Source organism: Nothobranchius furzeri, chromosome 9, assembly GCF_043380555.1.
Source record: "Nothobranchius furzeri strain GRZ-AD chromosome 9, NfurGRZ-RIMD1, whole genome shotgun sequence".
NCBI classification, from domain to species: Eukaryota; Metazoa; Chordata; class Actinopteri; order Cyprinodontiformes; family Nothobranchiidae; genus Nothobranchius; species Nothobranchius furzeri.
The window spans coordinates 60,225,013-60,242,981 of record NC_091749.1 but is presented as its reverse complement, the minus strand read 5'-3'; the positions used below and the strand labels follow the sequence as shown (position 1 = coordinate 60,242,981).

General features: G+C 43.8%; 1 protein-coding gene across 7 annotated transcripts in view; it reads right to left on the bottom strand.

The window, feature by feature from the left end:
• Positions 1 to 17,969, bottom strand: part of LOC107381406 (F-actin-monooxygenase MICAL2) — a 62,844-nt gene that overhangs the window by 26,426 nt on the left and 18,449 nt on the right. For all 7 annotated transcript variants that reach the window (XM_054732078.2, XM_054732077.2, XM_054732076.2 and 4 more), the window contains 6 exons: positions 12,509 to 12,859; positions 5,539 to 5,746; positions 5,303 to 5,419; positions 3,171 to 3,272; positions 2,235 to 2,390; positions 320 to 420 (listed from right to left, as the gene is read on the bottom strand). In XM_054732078.2, coding sequence (XP_054588053.2) covers positions 320 to 420; positions 2,235 to 2,390; positions 3,171 to 3,272; positions 5,303 to 5,419; positions 5,539 to 5,746; positions 12,509 to 12,769 — 945 coding nt within the window. In that variant the 5' untranslated portion in view covers positions 12,770 to 12,859. The remainder of the gene's footprint in view (positions 1 to 319; positions 421 to 2,234; positions 2,391 to 3,170; positions 3,273 to 5,302; positions 5,420 to 5,538; positions 5,747 to 12,508; positions 12,860 to 17,969) is intronic.

The window sequence follows — 17,969 nt, the reverse complement described above, 5'->3', positions numbered from 1 at the left end:
CTGTTAGTCTCTCTAACCAACAGATATTCCTCTTTATAATCTGTCTGATTCAGACATCCTCTGATCTCGCCGGGAGCAGACACGGTGACTTCACCTCATCCTGTCTGTAGTTGGGATTTGGACCAGCAGAGCTGGGTCCACAGCAGCTACACAAACAGTGGCACAAATCTGAACTTATAACTGTTTCCCAAAACCAAAATGCAGCAACAGAATCACATTATTGAACAAAATCTAAAATTACATTAATTTGTCTTCATATTCTTTGCAATAAAAAATTCAGAATCACAACCCCCTGGAGGTGAAACTGCAGTTTTCTTACATTAATGACAACCCCCTTGTCCAGCAGACTCTGCTTCTTTGCCGTCATGACAAAGTAATGTGTGTTGTCCCTGTAGTAAACAATGTTCTCCAGATCAATACCTGCAGGAGAGGAAGATGTTTCATTATTGTGACGATTCACGAAACAGCAGAAAATGATTTCTGTGCTAGTGATTATTATGTCATAGATTTACAGAATAATGTGATGTTCATTTTAAAGATATATTTTATTCAGCCCTTTTTAGTTAAAGAGGTCCTTCCCTGAGAAACCATTTTTTACTTTACAAATCCTGCTGTCTAAAGCTACTTTGTCCTCCAGGCTGAATTCTCCATGCTGAAACACACACTGGAGCTTTTTTCCCAGAGCACGACTTATTCTCACTCTTACTCTTACTGGCGGCGCGTGCACACGCAGCGGCTTCTCTCTCTCTCCCGTACTTTAGCCAGAGTTTGAGAGTAACGTAATTTCATTTCTCTGTATGTCTTGTACATGTGGTAGAATTGACAATAAAACTGACTTTGACTTTGACTAGAGACCACTGCAAATGTATTAAAATATGAGTGAGTGACCTCTTTAAAGGTATTGGCCATACTTAGCATTACAATTGTAAAAATGCAGTATAACTACACTTTACCAACTACATAAATATGAAGTGGAATCAGTTTTTTTATTTTTTAAGGAATTTTGTCATAAATCGTGTAGCCTAATGGTTTACAGAAAATCAAAATCCTCTCCTCCAGACAGTGAAGAACTGTGTTTCGCATACGTCACTCCAACACGTAAAACAAGGTAGCTGCTGTTGCTAGTATTGTGAATAGCTGTATTGTGTTTACTTTCGTGCTCTTAATTATTACGTGAAATTGCGTTTACAGCTGCAGCAAAAGGTATGAGTCAAATGTCTGTGTCCTACACACATTTTTAAATGACATAGGTCTGATCTAAAATAGTAACCTACATCTATAAATCCATCTAGAACCGCACCTATAATTCTGGACTCCAGGCGAGTCCCGTTACCATGACTGCAGCAACACTGCTAACCGTGTTAGCTCTGGTAAGGAAAAAACAAGTCATTTGGGAAAGCTACAACACACACACACCCACACATATAATCTAAAAGATGATCCCCATATTTCAACAATAGATCCTCCTGGACCGGTATCCTCCATCCCATGGATTAGTGCAAACAACAAGCTGAGCTAGCGAGTTACTCCAGCATCAGGAAGATTTATGCAGGTAAGCTATCGGTTAAATATTTTTCGGAGTTATATCAATACGGTATATACACACAGCGGTAAAACTGCCAGCACATTATTTTATTGATCTGTAGATTATTGAATTATATTTAGGACACATGATGAAGGTGAGACCAGCTGAGAACTCATCAGCGTAGAGCTCCCAGTGGAAGCGCTACAAGCACATAAATTAAATATTTATCAAAAGTTTAAAAACCTGTACTGATTTTGGTTCTGAAGACAAACAGAATCCTCCCTGGTGTCCAAATCAGGTCTGATCACCTGTGTTTTTACCGGAGTTGGGGATTGTTTTCAATAGCTGTTTCTGCAGATCTCCTTGTAAAACATCACATCTGCCCAGGGCTTAGACCGGAAGCTAGTTTCCGTCTTTTTCACACAAGTCAAAAACGTCAGATTTTCTTTCAATTCCAGCCGTGAAAATCCAAAAACCTTTTTCATCTGAGGTTTTAATACTTCTTTACACATGTCATTCAAAGGAATTTTGCCTCTGGCCAATATCTTTAAAGCTGTCTGAAATCTAGAAATCTGTCTGATAAGGAAACTGAAGATATTAGTAATGCATAAAAACCATAGTAAGGCATCTAATAAATATTAAAATATATATATAACCTTTTATAACTAAATGTTCCACGTCAGAATAAGTGCGCCTTGGTCCTGCCCACCTGTCTCCTCTTTGAGGTTGAGAAAGAACTTCTGGTTGAAGATGAAGGCCACGCCGCTGATCTCCTCCACTTTGGCCTCAGCGGTGGTGTTCCTGTTGATGAAGTTGGCCGTGATGGCGATCGCCAGTTTGCCTCTAAACTCTTTTCTTTTGAAACCTGGTGAAAAGACGCAGAGAAAATAGGCCTGTTCAAAAATAGTAAATCTGACCTCAAATCATAATTACAACACTCTTACTGAAGAATAAAGAGAAGTAGAATTAGGAACTGAAATACCAAAAGCAGCAAAGAGACACGTGCAAAAGCCTTGTCATCCTTTTGCTGTGTAGGTTTTCAAAAACGTCTAAAAAATGTCAATGATTCTGAAGATGTGAGAGCTTGAAGGACACAAATGAAATGTGCAGAATGAGACTTTCCTAAATACAGCAACACTAAACAGATCTTAACTGCTTTAACCACAACTTGGCCACAAATGCAGCACACGAGCTGGCGGACGGCAGCAGAAAATCTTTTCCCCCTGGGATTTTTCATAATTGCAGAATGAGCTAAACATGTAGTTTCTGCACCAAATGTCCTTTTAAGGAATAAGCATTTGATCTGAATGTTGTTGGATGACAACATTTTTAAAAGAAAGCCTGAAACCATTACAAGGTTGAGCTGCTCCTTCGGGAGTGGATCAGCTGCTGCACTCGGGTCCAGCCATTTTCTATTTGTGTTTTCATTAAAAAAAAAAGCCACTTGAATCACAGATCATCAAGTTCAGAGTCATCAACTGGATGCAACTCGTGCTTTTCTTTATCTGAGCTCCCTGCACTGTGCTGAACGATCTGGGAGTGGCAGCAGACTCCGATCTTTCGTCAACAAGCTGGTTTCAGGTATGAAAACAAGTACAGAACATTCCTGAGGTATCCCATACTGTTTTGTTTCCCGTCCTCTCACCTTCCAATGTATTCCTCCGCCCATCAGCCCCCACCACCACGTCAAAGTCAAAGTTAGCCACCGGGTGATCAGCAGGTCGGATTGCAGCCCTCCACCCAATCCCTGGAAAACAGAAGGCAACTGAGAAAGGTGGAAAAAGAGCCGTGAAACATGACTTAATCTTCTTTACCTTTTTGTCACACCTAAACCGATCAGTCGATCAGCAAACAAATTTTAATATTAGCCAAAAGTTTGCAGTCTAAATAAAACGTAATAACTGTTTTAACACATTTAGCAGCTGCTGATAAATGGTAAAGAGTCTCACATTGCTGTGAATGACGTTTTCTCAATTTTTCCTAGCGGAATTGTTTTAATCAGTCACATTGGAGGCTTTTCCAGCATGAACAGCCTGTTTAAGGTCAAAGGTCAGCATTCACCAATTTCTGGTCAATTACAGCACGTCATCCAGGCCCTGTAGCAGCTTACCAGCCCCAGACCATCACACTGCCACCTCCATGTCTGACCGTTGGTGTGATGTTTTGATCTGAAAGTAGTTTTAGATTTACTCCAGATGGAACGAGACGCACACCTGAGTCATTCTACTCTGTCTTCTCGGTCTATAAATTCCTCTGAAGCTTTGGAGATCATCAAGAAGTTTTTGGGTGAATGTTGGACAATATTTTGTGCCTCTTTTTAGTCTGCAAACATTTGGACTTTGGAACTCTACCACTTTTTGTTTCTTCCTCTTTCTTGTTGTTGAATCATGACCTCTGACCTCAAAGGTGTGGAACACTGAAAAATCTTTTTTTATTATTATTATTTCTGATTATAATCAGTCACCCTAAGTTTAAAATGCAAGCTGAACGTGAAAATATTCTCCTACACCTATCTCCCACGTCAGATTTTGGTAGAAAATAGACGATGAAACTCTGCGTCACGTAACATTGATGGACTCACCCATCATGACTCGCAATGGGGAAGGCTGTTGTTGGTTTAGCATCCAGGAAACAGCAGAGAACATCTCGACTGGTAGATGCTAATCGTTAGCATTAGTAACTCCACCACACGGCTGAACTCCTTCAGGCTTTTGTTATTTGTGGAGATAAAACATCTACGTTGCAGAGCAAATGGAGTCAGTGGTGGAGTCATGTTGCTGTTAGCCAATCTGAGGTAAGATGTCCAAATATCAGGAAATAAGACCCCAAAACCTGCTGTTTGAAGCTACTTCCAGCTAAATTCTCCATGCTGATTCAGGTGATTTTGGTGCTTTTATCGCAGAGTACGACTTTCCTACTAGAGACCACTGAAAATGTATTGATTAAATGAGTGATCCACACCTTTACATGACAGTGTGATGTGGACCTGTCAGGGTTTTGAAACAACTTTAACCTTAACCAAATGAGGCCGGCAGTGCTTTAGGTGTTGTTCTGGGGGTTTTTTGTACTTGGAACATCTTTAAAGGCTAGCATGATATGTTGCTTTTTGAGCTCCTTTTAAAAGTGTAACACTGGCCCTTTTAAGAAGGCAGTAGAGGCGTTTGTTGTGTATGTTTGTTGTGTGACATCATCACATGGAAAAACATGCTTCCATGAAGTCCCAGCTTCCAACTGTGCCACAGCAGAACCGTAGGGATAAGTTTGGGTCTAAATTTAGGTGAGGCTTGTGTTGTTATCGGTGTCAGCATTGAAACCACTTCTCCCAGTGAGCTCAAGGCCAGCGCTGGACGACGCTTGAACGTAATCAAAGCTGAACCGAGGCAGTAAACCTCATCTTGTTTTAAAACAAACAGACCCTGTGTTTAATCATTTGTCCGATGATAAGTGGGAGTTTTCTGCTGGTGGTGCGTATTGGATCAAGATCACTTACAGGAAAGTGACACTAAATACGTGACCTTTTCCAGGCTCATCTGCATAGGATGAAAACAAGATCCAAGCCAACGTTTGTCCCGTGTTTATCAGTGGCTGTCATGGTAATTAAATACTGCAAGAGGAGATATTCTCTGCAGCCAGGAGCAGCAGAGTGGGAAGTTTTAAAAAACTCCTCCAGGGAAACTACATTTTCATGCAAAAAGCCAGTTTTTCATGTGAAAATAATACAATTTGTGTGTATGTGTGTGATTTAAATTCATGCAGAGTGAAGGTGTGAATTAATACCTTCCTTTTCCTGATTCTCTAGCGGTTCCAGCAGCTTGATGAACTCCACATTAATGTGAAACTCCACTGCAACAATCAGGGCGACCTTCAGGAGGATCAGCTGCAGCTGCTGAATGCCTTTAGAGACACACACACAGCTTTAAATCCCTGACAAACCTGTGCTTTATGCTGTGTAACCTAGACTTTATTGAGCATGACTCCTGGTAGGTGATGGTGATGATCACATAGTTACTCACTGATGTGGTCTATGGCTCCAGCGCAAAATTTTCCATAGAACTTTTTGGCGCCGAGGCCCCGCAGGTCATGAATGGTGTAAGGCCAAAGATGGAGGACATTGTTCCTGGAAAAAGAGTCCCTCTTCTCGATGACCACCACTTTAGCACCCATCAAGGTGAGCTCGATGGCTGTCCGCAAGCCGCACGGACCTCCTCCGATGATGAGGCACTAAATCAGAAATAAACTGATGTTCTAACCAGCACCAGACTCAGAGAAACAACACATCATGGTGACATCTTTGTCTTATTAACGACAGATTTAGCATCTCCACGAGACTTCACTCTTCTGAACATTTAGAGCGAGTGTCTCATTCAGAAACTCTTCAGGAGAGAGACCCGGACAAACAGTCCCTGTCCAAAGATGATTCTTTATGAGGTCTGTACGTGTGAGTTGATAATAAAAACATTACAAGCCAGGAAATGACGTTTCAAATGCCTGAAGTGGTGCATTCGTTACTAAAGTGCCCTGAGGGACCAGTGATAACAACCTTTGCATATTTCAGGTGTGATTCACACACAAGCGTAACCAGGAAAATGCTCCAAGTCACTTCTGTGAAGTTACAACGTGTGTGTCTGAGTATCTGTGGCTAAAACATGATGTCAGAGTTAAATGATAGATGAAAGAGCTGATGCATGCTCGCTGACATTTTCTCCCCAAAGGTTATTAAATGAGGCTTTCCAGAGACAACTACAGATCAGAAACCTAAACACGTTCTGGGTCCTGTCAGAACCGAACAATTACTTTATTTCATTTTCATTTGAAAGACTTGCTGTTCCAAAACAAACAGGAAACACACAAAAGGCTCCCTTTCTGCCGTTGAACAACAACAGGAATGGAGAAAATGATAAAGATGTCCCATGTGTATCTGTTAGAGAACAACAGTTCTCACACAACGGATCTGGGAAAGTGCAAAACAATATATTTTTTAAATACAGCTTAATAAGATTCTATGAAAACATTTCTCTGCTGTTATTTGTGGATTTTTAAAGCAATTTCTAAATGCTGTAACATTTTTTGTCTTTTGTCTTCCTAAATGTGTTTATTTAACATTTTGTTGTCATTTCTTGTGTTTTTGTTTATCTCTTTTGCACATTTCCAAAAGCTGTTGCATTTTCTGCTATATCATCTTTTGATTTCAAAAGACTTGCTGTGTTTCATATAACTATTGCAACTGGACCTGTGAGCCACCGTACAATAAAGTACTACTGCATTAACACCCCCCCCCCCCCTCCAAACACATACACACACACACACACATACAGAGGAAGAAGAGGGATTTTTCACATAATGTCTTAAACATCACAAAGTGCTTCACAAGAACAATATATTTATCCATCCATCCATTTTCATCCGCTTATCCAGAGTCGGGTCGCGGGGGCAGTAGCCTAAAGCGAGAGGCCCAGACTTCCCTCTCCCCAGCCACTTGGGCCAGCTCCTCCGGGGAAATCCCAAGGCGTTCCCTGGCCAGGTGAGAAACATAGTCCCTCCACCGTGTCCTGGGTCTACCTTTAGGTCTCCTCCCGGTTGGACGTGCCCGGAAAACCTCACCAGGGAGGCATCCTGACCAGATGCCCGAGCCACCTCAATTGGCTCCTCTCGATGTGGAGGAACTACACTGAGCCCCTCCCGAATGACCGAGCTTCTCACCCTATCTCTAAGGGAGAGCCCAGCCACTCTTTGGAGAAAACTCATTTCGGCCGCTTGTATCCGCGATCTCGTTCTTTCGGTCACTACCCAAAGCTCATGACCATTGGTGAGGGTAGGAACGTAGATCGACCGGTAAACCGAGAGCATCGCCTTCTGACTCAGCTCTCTGTTCACCACGACAGACCGGTACAACGCCCGCATCACTGCAGATGCAGCACCAATCCACCTATCGATCTCATGCTCCAGTTTTCCCTCACTCATGAACAAGACTCCGAGATACTTAAACTCCTCCACTTGGGGCAGGACCTCATCTCTGACCCGGGGAAGGCATTCTATCCTTTTCTGAATCAAGACCGTGGTCTCAGATTTAGAGGAGCTGATTCTCATCCCAGCTGCTTCACACTCGGCTGCAAACCGCTCCAGTGAAAGCTGAAGATCACGTTCTGATGAAGCCAACAGGACCACATCATCTGCAAAAAGCAGAGACCTGATCCTCAGGCCACCAAAACGGATGCGCCTAGAAATCCTGTGCATAAAAGTTATGAACAGAATCGTTTAATATATATAAATTCTTCTGTTAAAATAAATTATTTCAGTAAATTCTGATGCTGTTTCAAAAACAGACTATTGTTCTCTAAACGTGTGTCACTGTTGTGATTCCTCTATCAGCTTCCAGCAGACAAGTTTGTTTTAACGTTTTCCACTCGCTGATATGGGGGGAGCAGATGACCGCTTTTTTTTATTTCCTGACAGCTTGTGTCACATCTGCTGAGTCAGGAAACAGGTTTCCTTTCACTTTTCCACCTGTGACCCCTGACCTACCCTTGTAAAAATGCAAGTTTTTCACATACGCTGAATAATTCAAGTAACATGTTCAAAGTAAGAAGTATTTGGCTAATTGGGTATCATAGTAAATCAGAACAGAAGAAGATGATTTCCCCTGACTAAACATAAAAACAAAAGAAATAACATTTGTTAAATAAAATAATCTAAGCTGTCATTCCATCTCACATTTAACATCTATTATTTCAGTTGTATTTAGTCACACAATGTCATAATCCGCTTCATCTCAGTGATTGTTGAGTTGAAAATTTGACCAGTTTCATATTTGATACCACTTTGCATCCCTCTACTGACCAGAAACCACACTTAATAGTTTTGTGGAGCTAGTAGATGTCCTATAGGAGGCGCTCCTTGCCTGCGTTGTGGCTGTTAGTTGTTATGCTAACATTTAGCATTTTCAGTTTGCCAATCGTCAATAGAAAGCACAAGGCAAAGTTTACTCTTTATGTTGGCATCATGGTGGAGCCGGGAAGTAAAAGTAAGAGAGTAATGTCTTTGGGGGCAAAGCAAAGAGCTAAAACCAGAGTGAACATCAGTGCAGCTCACGCTAGTTTCAGGGAGCTAAAGGAGGCTACAAAATCAAGAACTGATGGTGACCTGGCTTTGTTGCTACTGGACTAATAACATTTTTTGTCTAAGAGTGTGGATCTTTTTACTTCATTGTTTATTTGAATATTAGTTGGCTCATGTTAGTGTTAGCTTGTTGTTAGCGCTAGCTACAGCAGGGTTGTTTACGACAGCTGTAATTCTACTTTCAACCAGTAGGGTGGAGGAGCAGGAAACTGCTCTGTACTTTAAAGGAACAAAACTATCCTGGCTAAAACTAAACCGTTTTCAGAGATCTGATGACGAACGCTGGATGGTGACTTGTATAAAAAAACTGATTTAGTTGTAAAACTTTATGAGACACATGCCTTTTTCTCTGCTGCCAGCTGTGTTGGGCCGTAAAACGCATGACATCACGTCCTTTTCACTAAAGCAGCAAAATGAAGAAGGGGTGATGAGTGATTTCACATCTGTCACTGAGGGAGAACAGAGCTGCATTTGTTGTTTTTGGATTTCTTTAAGGAGCTACAACTAAATTATTCATCCAGTTAGATAATATAAACACAGATGTCCTTCCCTGTAGAAATAAAAACAATGTGTGCATATAATCAGTTCATAAAGTCTAATTTAAATTTTTTTTAAATCTTTCTGCTTTAACAAAAACGTACAGTTTACTGTCTGTAAATCCTTTGTGTAGTCAGAATTTTTAAATGCATAAGCCTGCGACTACCTTTTCAAGTTTTGGTTCAAATTAGATGCAATCCAAAAAGCCTGGACTCACTTTTAAAATGGGTTTTAGTAATAATAACCTGGGAATGCATCCAGATTTTCTGCAACAGCAGAGTAAATGAGGAGCCAAGTAATCAGAGTCGATGAGTGATGAAATGTGTTTCTGTGTGCTGAAACAACGCCCCCCTGTAGCTGGATGCAGCTGACAGGTGAACGCTCCCTCATCACCTTTAGTTTTCTTCTGTGTGTGCAACGGTATGTAAATGAACTCATGTTCGTGTGATAGAGAGACACCTAAACCAAAACGTTTGAACTTATTAATTATTTTCAGCCTTTATGGGGTTTTTTTGCACAGGTGCAGACAGACAGGAAGGTGGAGTGCCCCGCCCAACTTCTAACCCAAATGTTGGATTCCCGAGCAATAACAGGATGACACTAATCTACGATAGTGTGCGTACGCTGAATGAAAGCTAAAAGAAACATTACAGATTTTAAAACAACAAATTTTTCATGATGTTTCCAAAAGGATGGAGGACGAACCCAAATGCAGAATAAATACTTGAACAAACACAAACCCAGAGACAATAGAAAACAAAGCACTTGTGTCTAAAGTGACTAAAGTCAGTGCAGGTGAGTTGACTGGAAACTGAGACTCAAAACCAGGAAGTAAACCCATCCGAAAGCACAACTGGTCACTTTTCATAAGGGAAACAGGGCTTAACCCAAGAATCACAATTAAAGGTTGACAAATGTCAATACATTTAGCTTTTCAGAGTATATGGAGCTTGTCTTCATTTCTGTTTGAAATTTATTCCTGCCTCAACATTTCAGGGGAATATATTTATAAAGACGTGGCAAGAAAACATAAAGAACCTACAGTGCCTGCAGCTTGCAGACACTAGGGGTGTACATCGCTCGTTTGACCGTAATACGATATGTCGATACAGTAGATTGTGACACGAAGTGTGCCAATATCTCAAATTCAGTCACAACACCATTTGGATTTGATTTGATTTAGGATCTACAGATTGATACGAAACAATGTCGCAATTCTTGTCCGGGGATTGGACCGCCAAGGCTCCCGCCTTGGTCTGCCACCCGATTCGCATTGCACCGGACCCTTCATGTTCCTCCTGCGGGTGGTGGGTCCACAGTTGGACGAGCCCATGTATCCGGTTCGGGCTGGGCCCGGCCGGGCCCCATGGGCGAAAGCCCGGCCACCAGGCGCTCGCTCACGGGCCCCAACCCCAGGCCTGGCTCCAGGGTGGGACCCCGGTAACCCTCCGGGCCGGGTACTCCGACTCTTCGTTTTAACCGCCATGAAAGATCCTTCGAACCGTTCTTTGTCTCACCCTTCACCTAAGACCAATTTGTCATGGGAGACCCTACCAGGGGCACTAAGTGCCCCAGACAACATAGCTCCTAGGATCATTAGGGCACTCAAACTCCTCCACCACGATAAGGTGACGGTTCAAGGGGGCTTGCCACCTCCGGGTCGGGGGAGAGGTCCTACCTCAAGTGGAGGAGTTTAAGTATCTCGGGGTCTTGTTCACGAGTGAGGGTAGGAGGGATCGGGAGATCGACAGGCGGATTGGTTCGGCGTCTGCAGTGATGCGGACGCTGAGCCGATCTGTCGTGGGGAAGAGGGAGCTGAGCCAGAAAGCCAGGCTCTCGATTTACCGGTCGATCTATGTCCCAATCCTCACCTATGGTCATGAGCTTTGGGTAATGACCGAAAGAACGAGATCGCGGATACAAGCGGCCGAAATGAGTTTCCTCCGTAGGGTGGCCGGGCTCAGCCTTAGAGATAGGGTGAGGAGCTCGGACATTCGGGAGGAACTCGGAGTAGAACCGCTGCTCCTCCGGATCAAAAGGAGCCAGTTGAGGTGGTTTGGGCATCTGGTCAGGATGCCTCCTGGACGCCTCCCCGGGGAGGTGTTTCGGGCATGTCCTGCCGGCAGAAGGCCCCCGGGTCGACCCAGGACACGTTGGAGAGGTTACATCTCCAATCTGGTCCGGGAACGCCTTGGGGTCCTGCCGGAGGAGCTGGTGGACAAGGCCGGGGAGAGGGCGGCCTGGAGCTCCCTAATTGGGATGCTGCCCCCGCGACCCGGACCCGGATAAGCGGAGGAAGACGAAGACGAAGACGAAGACAATGTCGCAATTCTGACTGGGCTGCAAGCATGTACAGGAAATTTTGAACAATCCATCCATCCAACCTCTGCCTCCTGATGCCCTCCAGACTTCTTGGCACTAATTCAATCATCCATCCATCTATTCTCTTCCACTTCTCTGAGGTCGGGTCGCGGGGGCAGCAGCCTGAGGAGAGAGGCCCAGACTTCCCTCTCCCAAGCCACTTTGGCCAGCTCCTCCAGGGGAATCCTAAGGTGTTCCCTGACCAAAATACATAGTCCCTCCAGCGTGTCCTTGGACTCCCTTTAGGCCTCCTCCCGGTTGGACTCCCGGAAAACCTCACCAGGGAGGCGTCCAGGAGGCATCCTAACCAGATGCAAGAGCCACCTCAACTGGCTCCTCAATGTGGAGGAGCAGCGAATCTACTCTGAAATTTAAATGTGCCACAGAGGGTCCAGACACCCTGCAGAGAAAACTCATTTCGACCACTTGTTTCCGCAATCTCGTTCTTTTGGTCACTACTCAAAGCTTTTGACCATGGATGAGGGATGGAACACAGATTGACCAGTAAATCGAGAGCTTCACCTTCCGGCTCAGCAGTCTCTTCACCACGACAATCGATTTCACTCTCCATCTTTCCCTCACTCGTGAACAAGACCCCAAGATACTTAAACTCCTCCACTTGGGGCAGAACCTCATCCCTGACCTGAAGAAGGCATTCTGCCCTTTTCTGTTTCAGTTTTGAATAAATCAATCAAGTTTAAATTAAGACAATTATCGGTAAAAGTCAAATACGATCAGTTCCTGTTCCTGTAGGGAACATGTTCACCTGGAACAAAGAAAAGCAGCAACCTTAGGGGTTAAAAATGGGAAGGGACCAATTATTTGATGTTTTCATTATCAATGAATCATTTTGGCTTTTTTCAGTTGACTGGATGAAGATTTACAGTTTGATTATCTCGCTGTATTCCCAACAGTCCAATGATTAAACTTTCCAGTGTAAATATGCATGGAATAAATAGTTGAACTCACCTTAGTGCCCTCACAAGCCTGGCCCTTCTTGTACTCCTTATGGGACATCCTCTTGTCCAGTTTGCTCCACAGAGCTTTGGCCTTCCAGGAAGTGACTTTCGCCTTCAGACCACTATAGAAGGTCTTGTGCTCGGCGGGGTCCAGGTCCAAACGTCTGCAGAGGACATTGAAGGCCTGAAGGGTTCCTTTACAGGTGGAAGCTTGGATGAAGTTCTCAAACAGCTTCCCCACGTTGTCGCAATCCTCCTCCATCTCCCCCATCGCTCTGGTGTGCCGTGAGTCCTGCTCGGCTCAGCTCTCCCTGCCTGATGTGGCTACACCCTCAGCTCAGCTCGCACCGTCATGCCCATTCTGGAGGAGGCAAGACACACAGGAGTGACATCATCTCATGGCAAAGACTCCAACAGATGGCTTTGAGCAACTCGTGTTTTTCCACTTCTACTTTCTGCTGCATAAAACAGTATTCATTAGCAGGTTTTTGTACCTTTGAATGGATTTTGATAGAAAAATTGGAGGTGGCTGAGCTGCTTTACAGCAGAAGAAACTCTGAGATTCCTCAGCGTGTTATCTCACTCTGCAGGCATTTTGAAACATGCTACTCTTACACCCTCGTCGATAAGATAACGTTTCAAGAACAGACAAAGCCTTAAGATACAAGAAGAATAATCAGATCGAGCCAGTCGGTCAACATCAGCCAGCTGCTGAACATTTTTACCACTTCCGCTTTACAGAGGCAGCCACAGGAACCTATAAATGGAGTTTTGTGGTTTCACATCATACTTAAATGTTTACGAAAGAACTCAGCAGCTCTACAAAGAACAAGAGTAAAATTAACAGAACATTTTTATATGAATAAATAATATAATGCACTTTACATCAGAGACTCCACACATAAGTGAAAAGGTGGATAAATAATCAAAATGATCAAGAGCAAACACTGGGAAGAGTCTGAAACTGCTATTTAGTCTAGAGGGTTTTTGGGAGTTTATATTTGGGTATCTTGGCTCAAATGTTGAGTGTCTAACAGATCAAATATCATTATCATGGTCCCAGGAGTGTTGACGAGCTTTATCAGTGCAGAAGCATCGAAGCCTTAAAAGTCCTAATTTATACAATTATTATCAATTCTGGTTTTATATTTTATATTTAAAGGTTTATTTCACCATTTTACTATTTCCTGTTTGTGTATTTTTGCAAAAATGTATAAAAAAAGGCTCCAAATGAACTTTTAGAGTTGGTTTTAAGAGGTCTCTAATGAGGCCAGAGTGGATAAACATTTTTATCCAGGAGCAAAAGTATTAGTCTGGTGATGTTTTAAATTCCAACAGAAAACCAGACTTTAGGTTAAAAAAGGGCCTCGTGTGTCTAAATATACCCTAAACTCAGACCCAACCAAGACCCATAGATGATTGTTTATACTTGTCTAATGATTTACTTTGAAATGAGGTGTGTGTGTGTGTGTGTGTGTGTGTGTGTGTGTGTGTGTGTGTGTGTGTGTGTGTGTGTGTGTGTGTGTGTGTGTGTGTGTGTGTGTGTGTGTGTGTGTGTGTGTGTTGAGTATGCCTGCGTGTGAAAGGCATTGTTACTAAAAACACACATTTGTGTCACAAAAGGAGCTGAACTGACAGAATTAAAGCACACTGCTGCCAGTCCTTCCCTCCTAACCAACAAGCACTTTGAAAATCCGTGCCAGAGCTCGACATCAAAGAAAGTGTTCTGCGTTAATCATGTGGCGTGTTGACTTGGGTGGAGACCGCAGCTTCCGTGATTTTTAGGGGTGGCCTGTGTTTGAAATTTTAATGTCCCACAGAGCGGAGTTGGACACTGAGACACGGCTTTAGACGCCCACAGAAAACTAGCAGCAGAGCCGGAGAAGGCTGAACGACCACCATGTTGGTCAGAGGCAGCTTCGGGATGAGATAACCATTTAGGCATTCACGTTTTTGAATGTGTTTTGAATGATTCGAAGATTTGAATCCTGTTCCAACAGCAAAAACATTTCTCCTCAGGCTAAAATTAGCATTTCAGTTTGCATAAGATCCTGTTTGGTCCCGTGTTTCCATCCTGTTGTGGTGCTGTTGCTTGAGAGAAATGCCTGGGCTGAGAGAAAGCCAAGCAGCCTGTGGCACTGCTGCATACTCAGATCAACCTTTCCACACCTTCATACAGTCCTGTCAGCAGATCCTATGGAGGCCCTCTCACCAAACATCTACCTCAATAGAGCGGTGACATTCTTTTGGCAGGTGGCTGCAGAGCTCCATCAACAGTCTGGTCCGCCAAGCAGTTCATAATAATGCCGTCGTTTCTTTGAAAATGTGCTTATTATCACCAAATAACAGGAAATGACCGAGTTTAGCATGATTATATAAGAAAAACATTTATCCATCATATCTGAAGTGTTAGTTCAGGCCCTTCTAAGAGTCTGTGCAGCATTTATGAATAGTTACTTTAAAGGTGTACATAATTCAGTTCAATTCAATTCAATTCAAAAATACTTTATTAATCCCAGAGGGAAACTGATTGCTGTAGTAGCTCAGAATAAAAAGAATAATCAAGTCATCATTTGTTGTATATTACAATGGCTGTTGGCAGGAAGGATCTCCAGTAGCGGTCAGTGTTGCAGCGAAACTGAAGAAGCCCCTTACTGAAGGCACTCTTCCGTTGTCGGACAGCCTTGTGAAGAGAATGATCAGGGTTGTCCATAATTTTCTTGATTCTCTGGAGAATCCATCTTTGCATCATCTCCTCCAGCGGTTCCACAGTCGTCCCCAGAACAGAACCAGCCTTTTTTATTAGGCTGTTGAGCCTTTTCAGGTCCCTGCTTCTGATGCTACTACCCCAACAGACGATGGCTGAAGAGATTACACTCTCGACAACAGACTTGTAGAAGATCTGCAGCATCTTGCTACTGACATTGAAGGACCTAAGCGTCCTCAAGAAGAGCAGTCTGCTGTGTCCCTTCTTGTAAACGGCTTCACTGTTTTTACTCCAGTCCAGTCTGTTGTCCAGGTGAACTCCAAGGTATTTGTATTCCTCAACCACCTCCACTTCTTCTCCCATGATGGAAACAGTATTTGACTCCACCCTGTTTCTTCTGAAGTCTAAAATCATCTCCTTTGTTTTGTTCACATTCAAGGTCAGATGATTGTTTCCACACCATGCCACAAAGCGCTCCACCAGCTCTCTGTACTCAGCTTCCTGTCCATCTCTGATACACCCGACAACTGCAGAGCCATCTGAGTATTTCTGTAGATGACAGGTCTCTGATTTGTGCTGGAAGTCTGAGGTCTACAGGGTGAAAAGGAATGGTGAGAGTACAGTCCCCTGTGGTGCTCCAGTGTTACTGATCGCCTGGTTTGATGTGCAGTTCTTCAGCCTCACAAACTGTGGTCTGTTTGTCAGGTAGTCTTTAATCCAGGCGATAGTTGAGGCCCCCACCTGGGTCTTCTGGAGTTCCTGGCAAAGTACATCAGGCTGGATTGTGTTAAATGCACTGGAGAAATCAAAGAACATGACCCTCACAGTGCTGCCTGCATTGTCCAGATGACAGTGGATTGGTTGAAGCAGCTGGATGATGGCATCTTCAACTCCAACTCCATGGCGATAAGCAAACTGCAGCGGGTCCTGATATGTCCTAGTTTGCTTATTCAGGTGGACCAACAGGAGTCTCTCCAGGACCTTCATGATGTGGGATGTCAGGACAACCGGTCTGTAGTCGTCATTGACTGATGGGCGAGTTTTCTTTGGAACTGGAACAAGGCAGGATGTCTTCCACAGGACTGGAACCTTCTCCTGGGCAGGGCTGAGGTTGAAGAGGTGCTGCAGAATCCCACAGAGCTGCTCTGCACAGGCCTTCAGTGCACTGGGGCTGACACCATCTGGACCTGAAGCCTTGTTCCTGTTCAGTCTCTCCAGCTGCCTCTTCACTTGACTTCTAGAGACAGATAGGTGGGAGGGGGAGATAAATGGAGCAGCAGCATCTCCTTACTAGGTTGAAGACAGATTTATAGAACCAGAAGAGTCCATGACTGCGTTAGAGGACAAAAGATCTGGCGTGTGACAGGAAAATGTTGGATCAGAGGAGGATGGGATGTCTGATTGGTTGGGGACAGGCGAGGAGGATGCTGGGTTTGTTCCTGAACTGAACCTATTGAAGAACTTGTTCAGTTCATTGGCTGTGTCCAGGCTGCCATCTGTGCAATCCTTCCTCTGCTTGAAGCCTGTGATCTTCTTCATCCCTGACCAGACATCTCTGATATTGTTCCTCTGTAGTTTGTTCTCCAGCTTTTTCCTGTATGCCTCCTTGCTGTCTCTGATCTTGATCTTCAGTTGCTTCTGTATACTCCTCAATAATCCCCTGTCTCCCTCCTTGAAGGCTCTTTTTTTCTCATTTAGCAGATTCTTCAGTTCACTGGTGATCCAGGGTTTGTTATTAGCAAAGCATCTCACTGTTCTGGTGGGTTGTCCACACAGAAGTTTATATAGTCAGCGACACATACAGTCATGGCATTGATGTCCTCTGCATGTCCGTGGCAGAGAGTTATCCAATCTGTGGTCTCAAAACAACCCTGCATGGCTTCTTCAGCATCCTGTGACCATTTTCCCACAGTTCTTCTTGTCACAGGTTGCCTCTGAACAAGTGGTTTGTATTCTGAGCAGAGAAAAACAAGATTGTGATCTGATTGTCCCAGAGGAGGCCTATTTTTGGACATGTATGCAATCCTTACATTTGCATAACACAAATCCAATGTCTTGTTTTCTCTGGTGGAGCAGCTGACAAACTGATGAAATGTTGGAAGTGTAGCAGAGAGCGAGGCATGATTAAAATCACCAGATATAGCCACAAATGCATTGGGGTGCTGGGTTTGTAGCTTAGCGACAACGGAACTGAAGGCCTCACATGCACTTTCAGCAATGGCTGAGGGTGGAATATAAACGGTTGCCAAGACAACACTGGTGAACTCTCTTGGCAAATAATATGGGCGACAACTTACTGCCAAGAGTTCAACATTTGGGCTGCAGAGACGACCTTTCACTGAAACATGACATGGATGGCACCATCTGTTGTTGACAAGCACTGCCACTCCACCTCCTTATCTTTTCCCGCTCCTCTTCAGATCTCTGTCTGCTCGTACAGTCAGGAATCCTGGCAGAGAGACGCTGGAATCAGGGATATGGTCCTGCAGCCACGTCTCAGTGAAACACATAACACTGCACTGCCGATACTCTGGCTGAGTCCTTGAAAGAGCCTGGAGTTCATCCATCTTGTTGGCCAGTGATCTCACATTGCCCATTATGATCGATGGAAGAGATGGTTTGAATTTCCTCTTTCTCCGTCTCCGTTTTGCTCCCGCTCTGCACCCAAGTTTCTTGCGTTTTAGCTCATTTGGGATTTGTGGCTTCAGTTGATGTATTATTTCAGGCTTTCCAATGTTAATCAGCTGCCCCCGATTGCAAACCA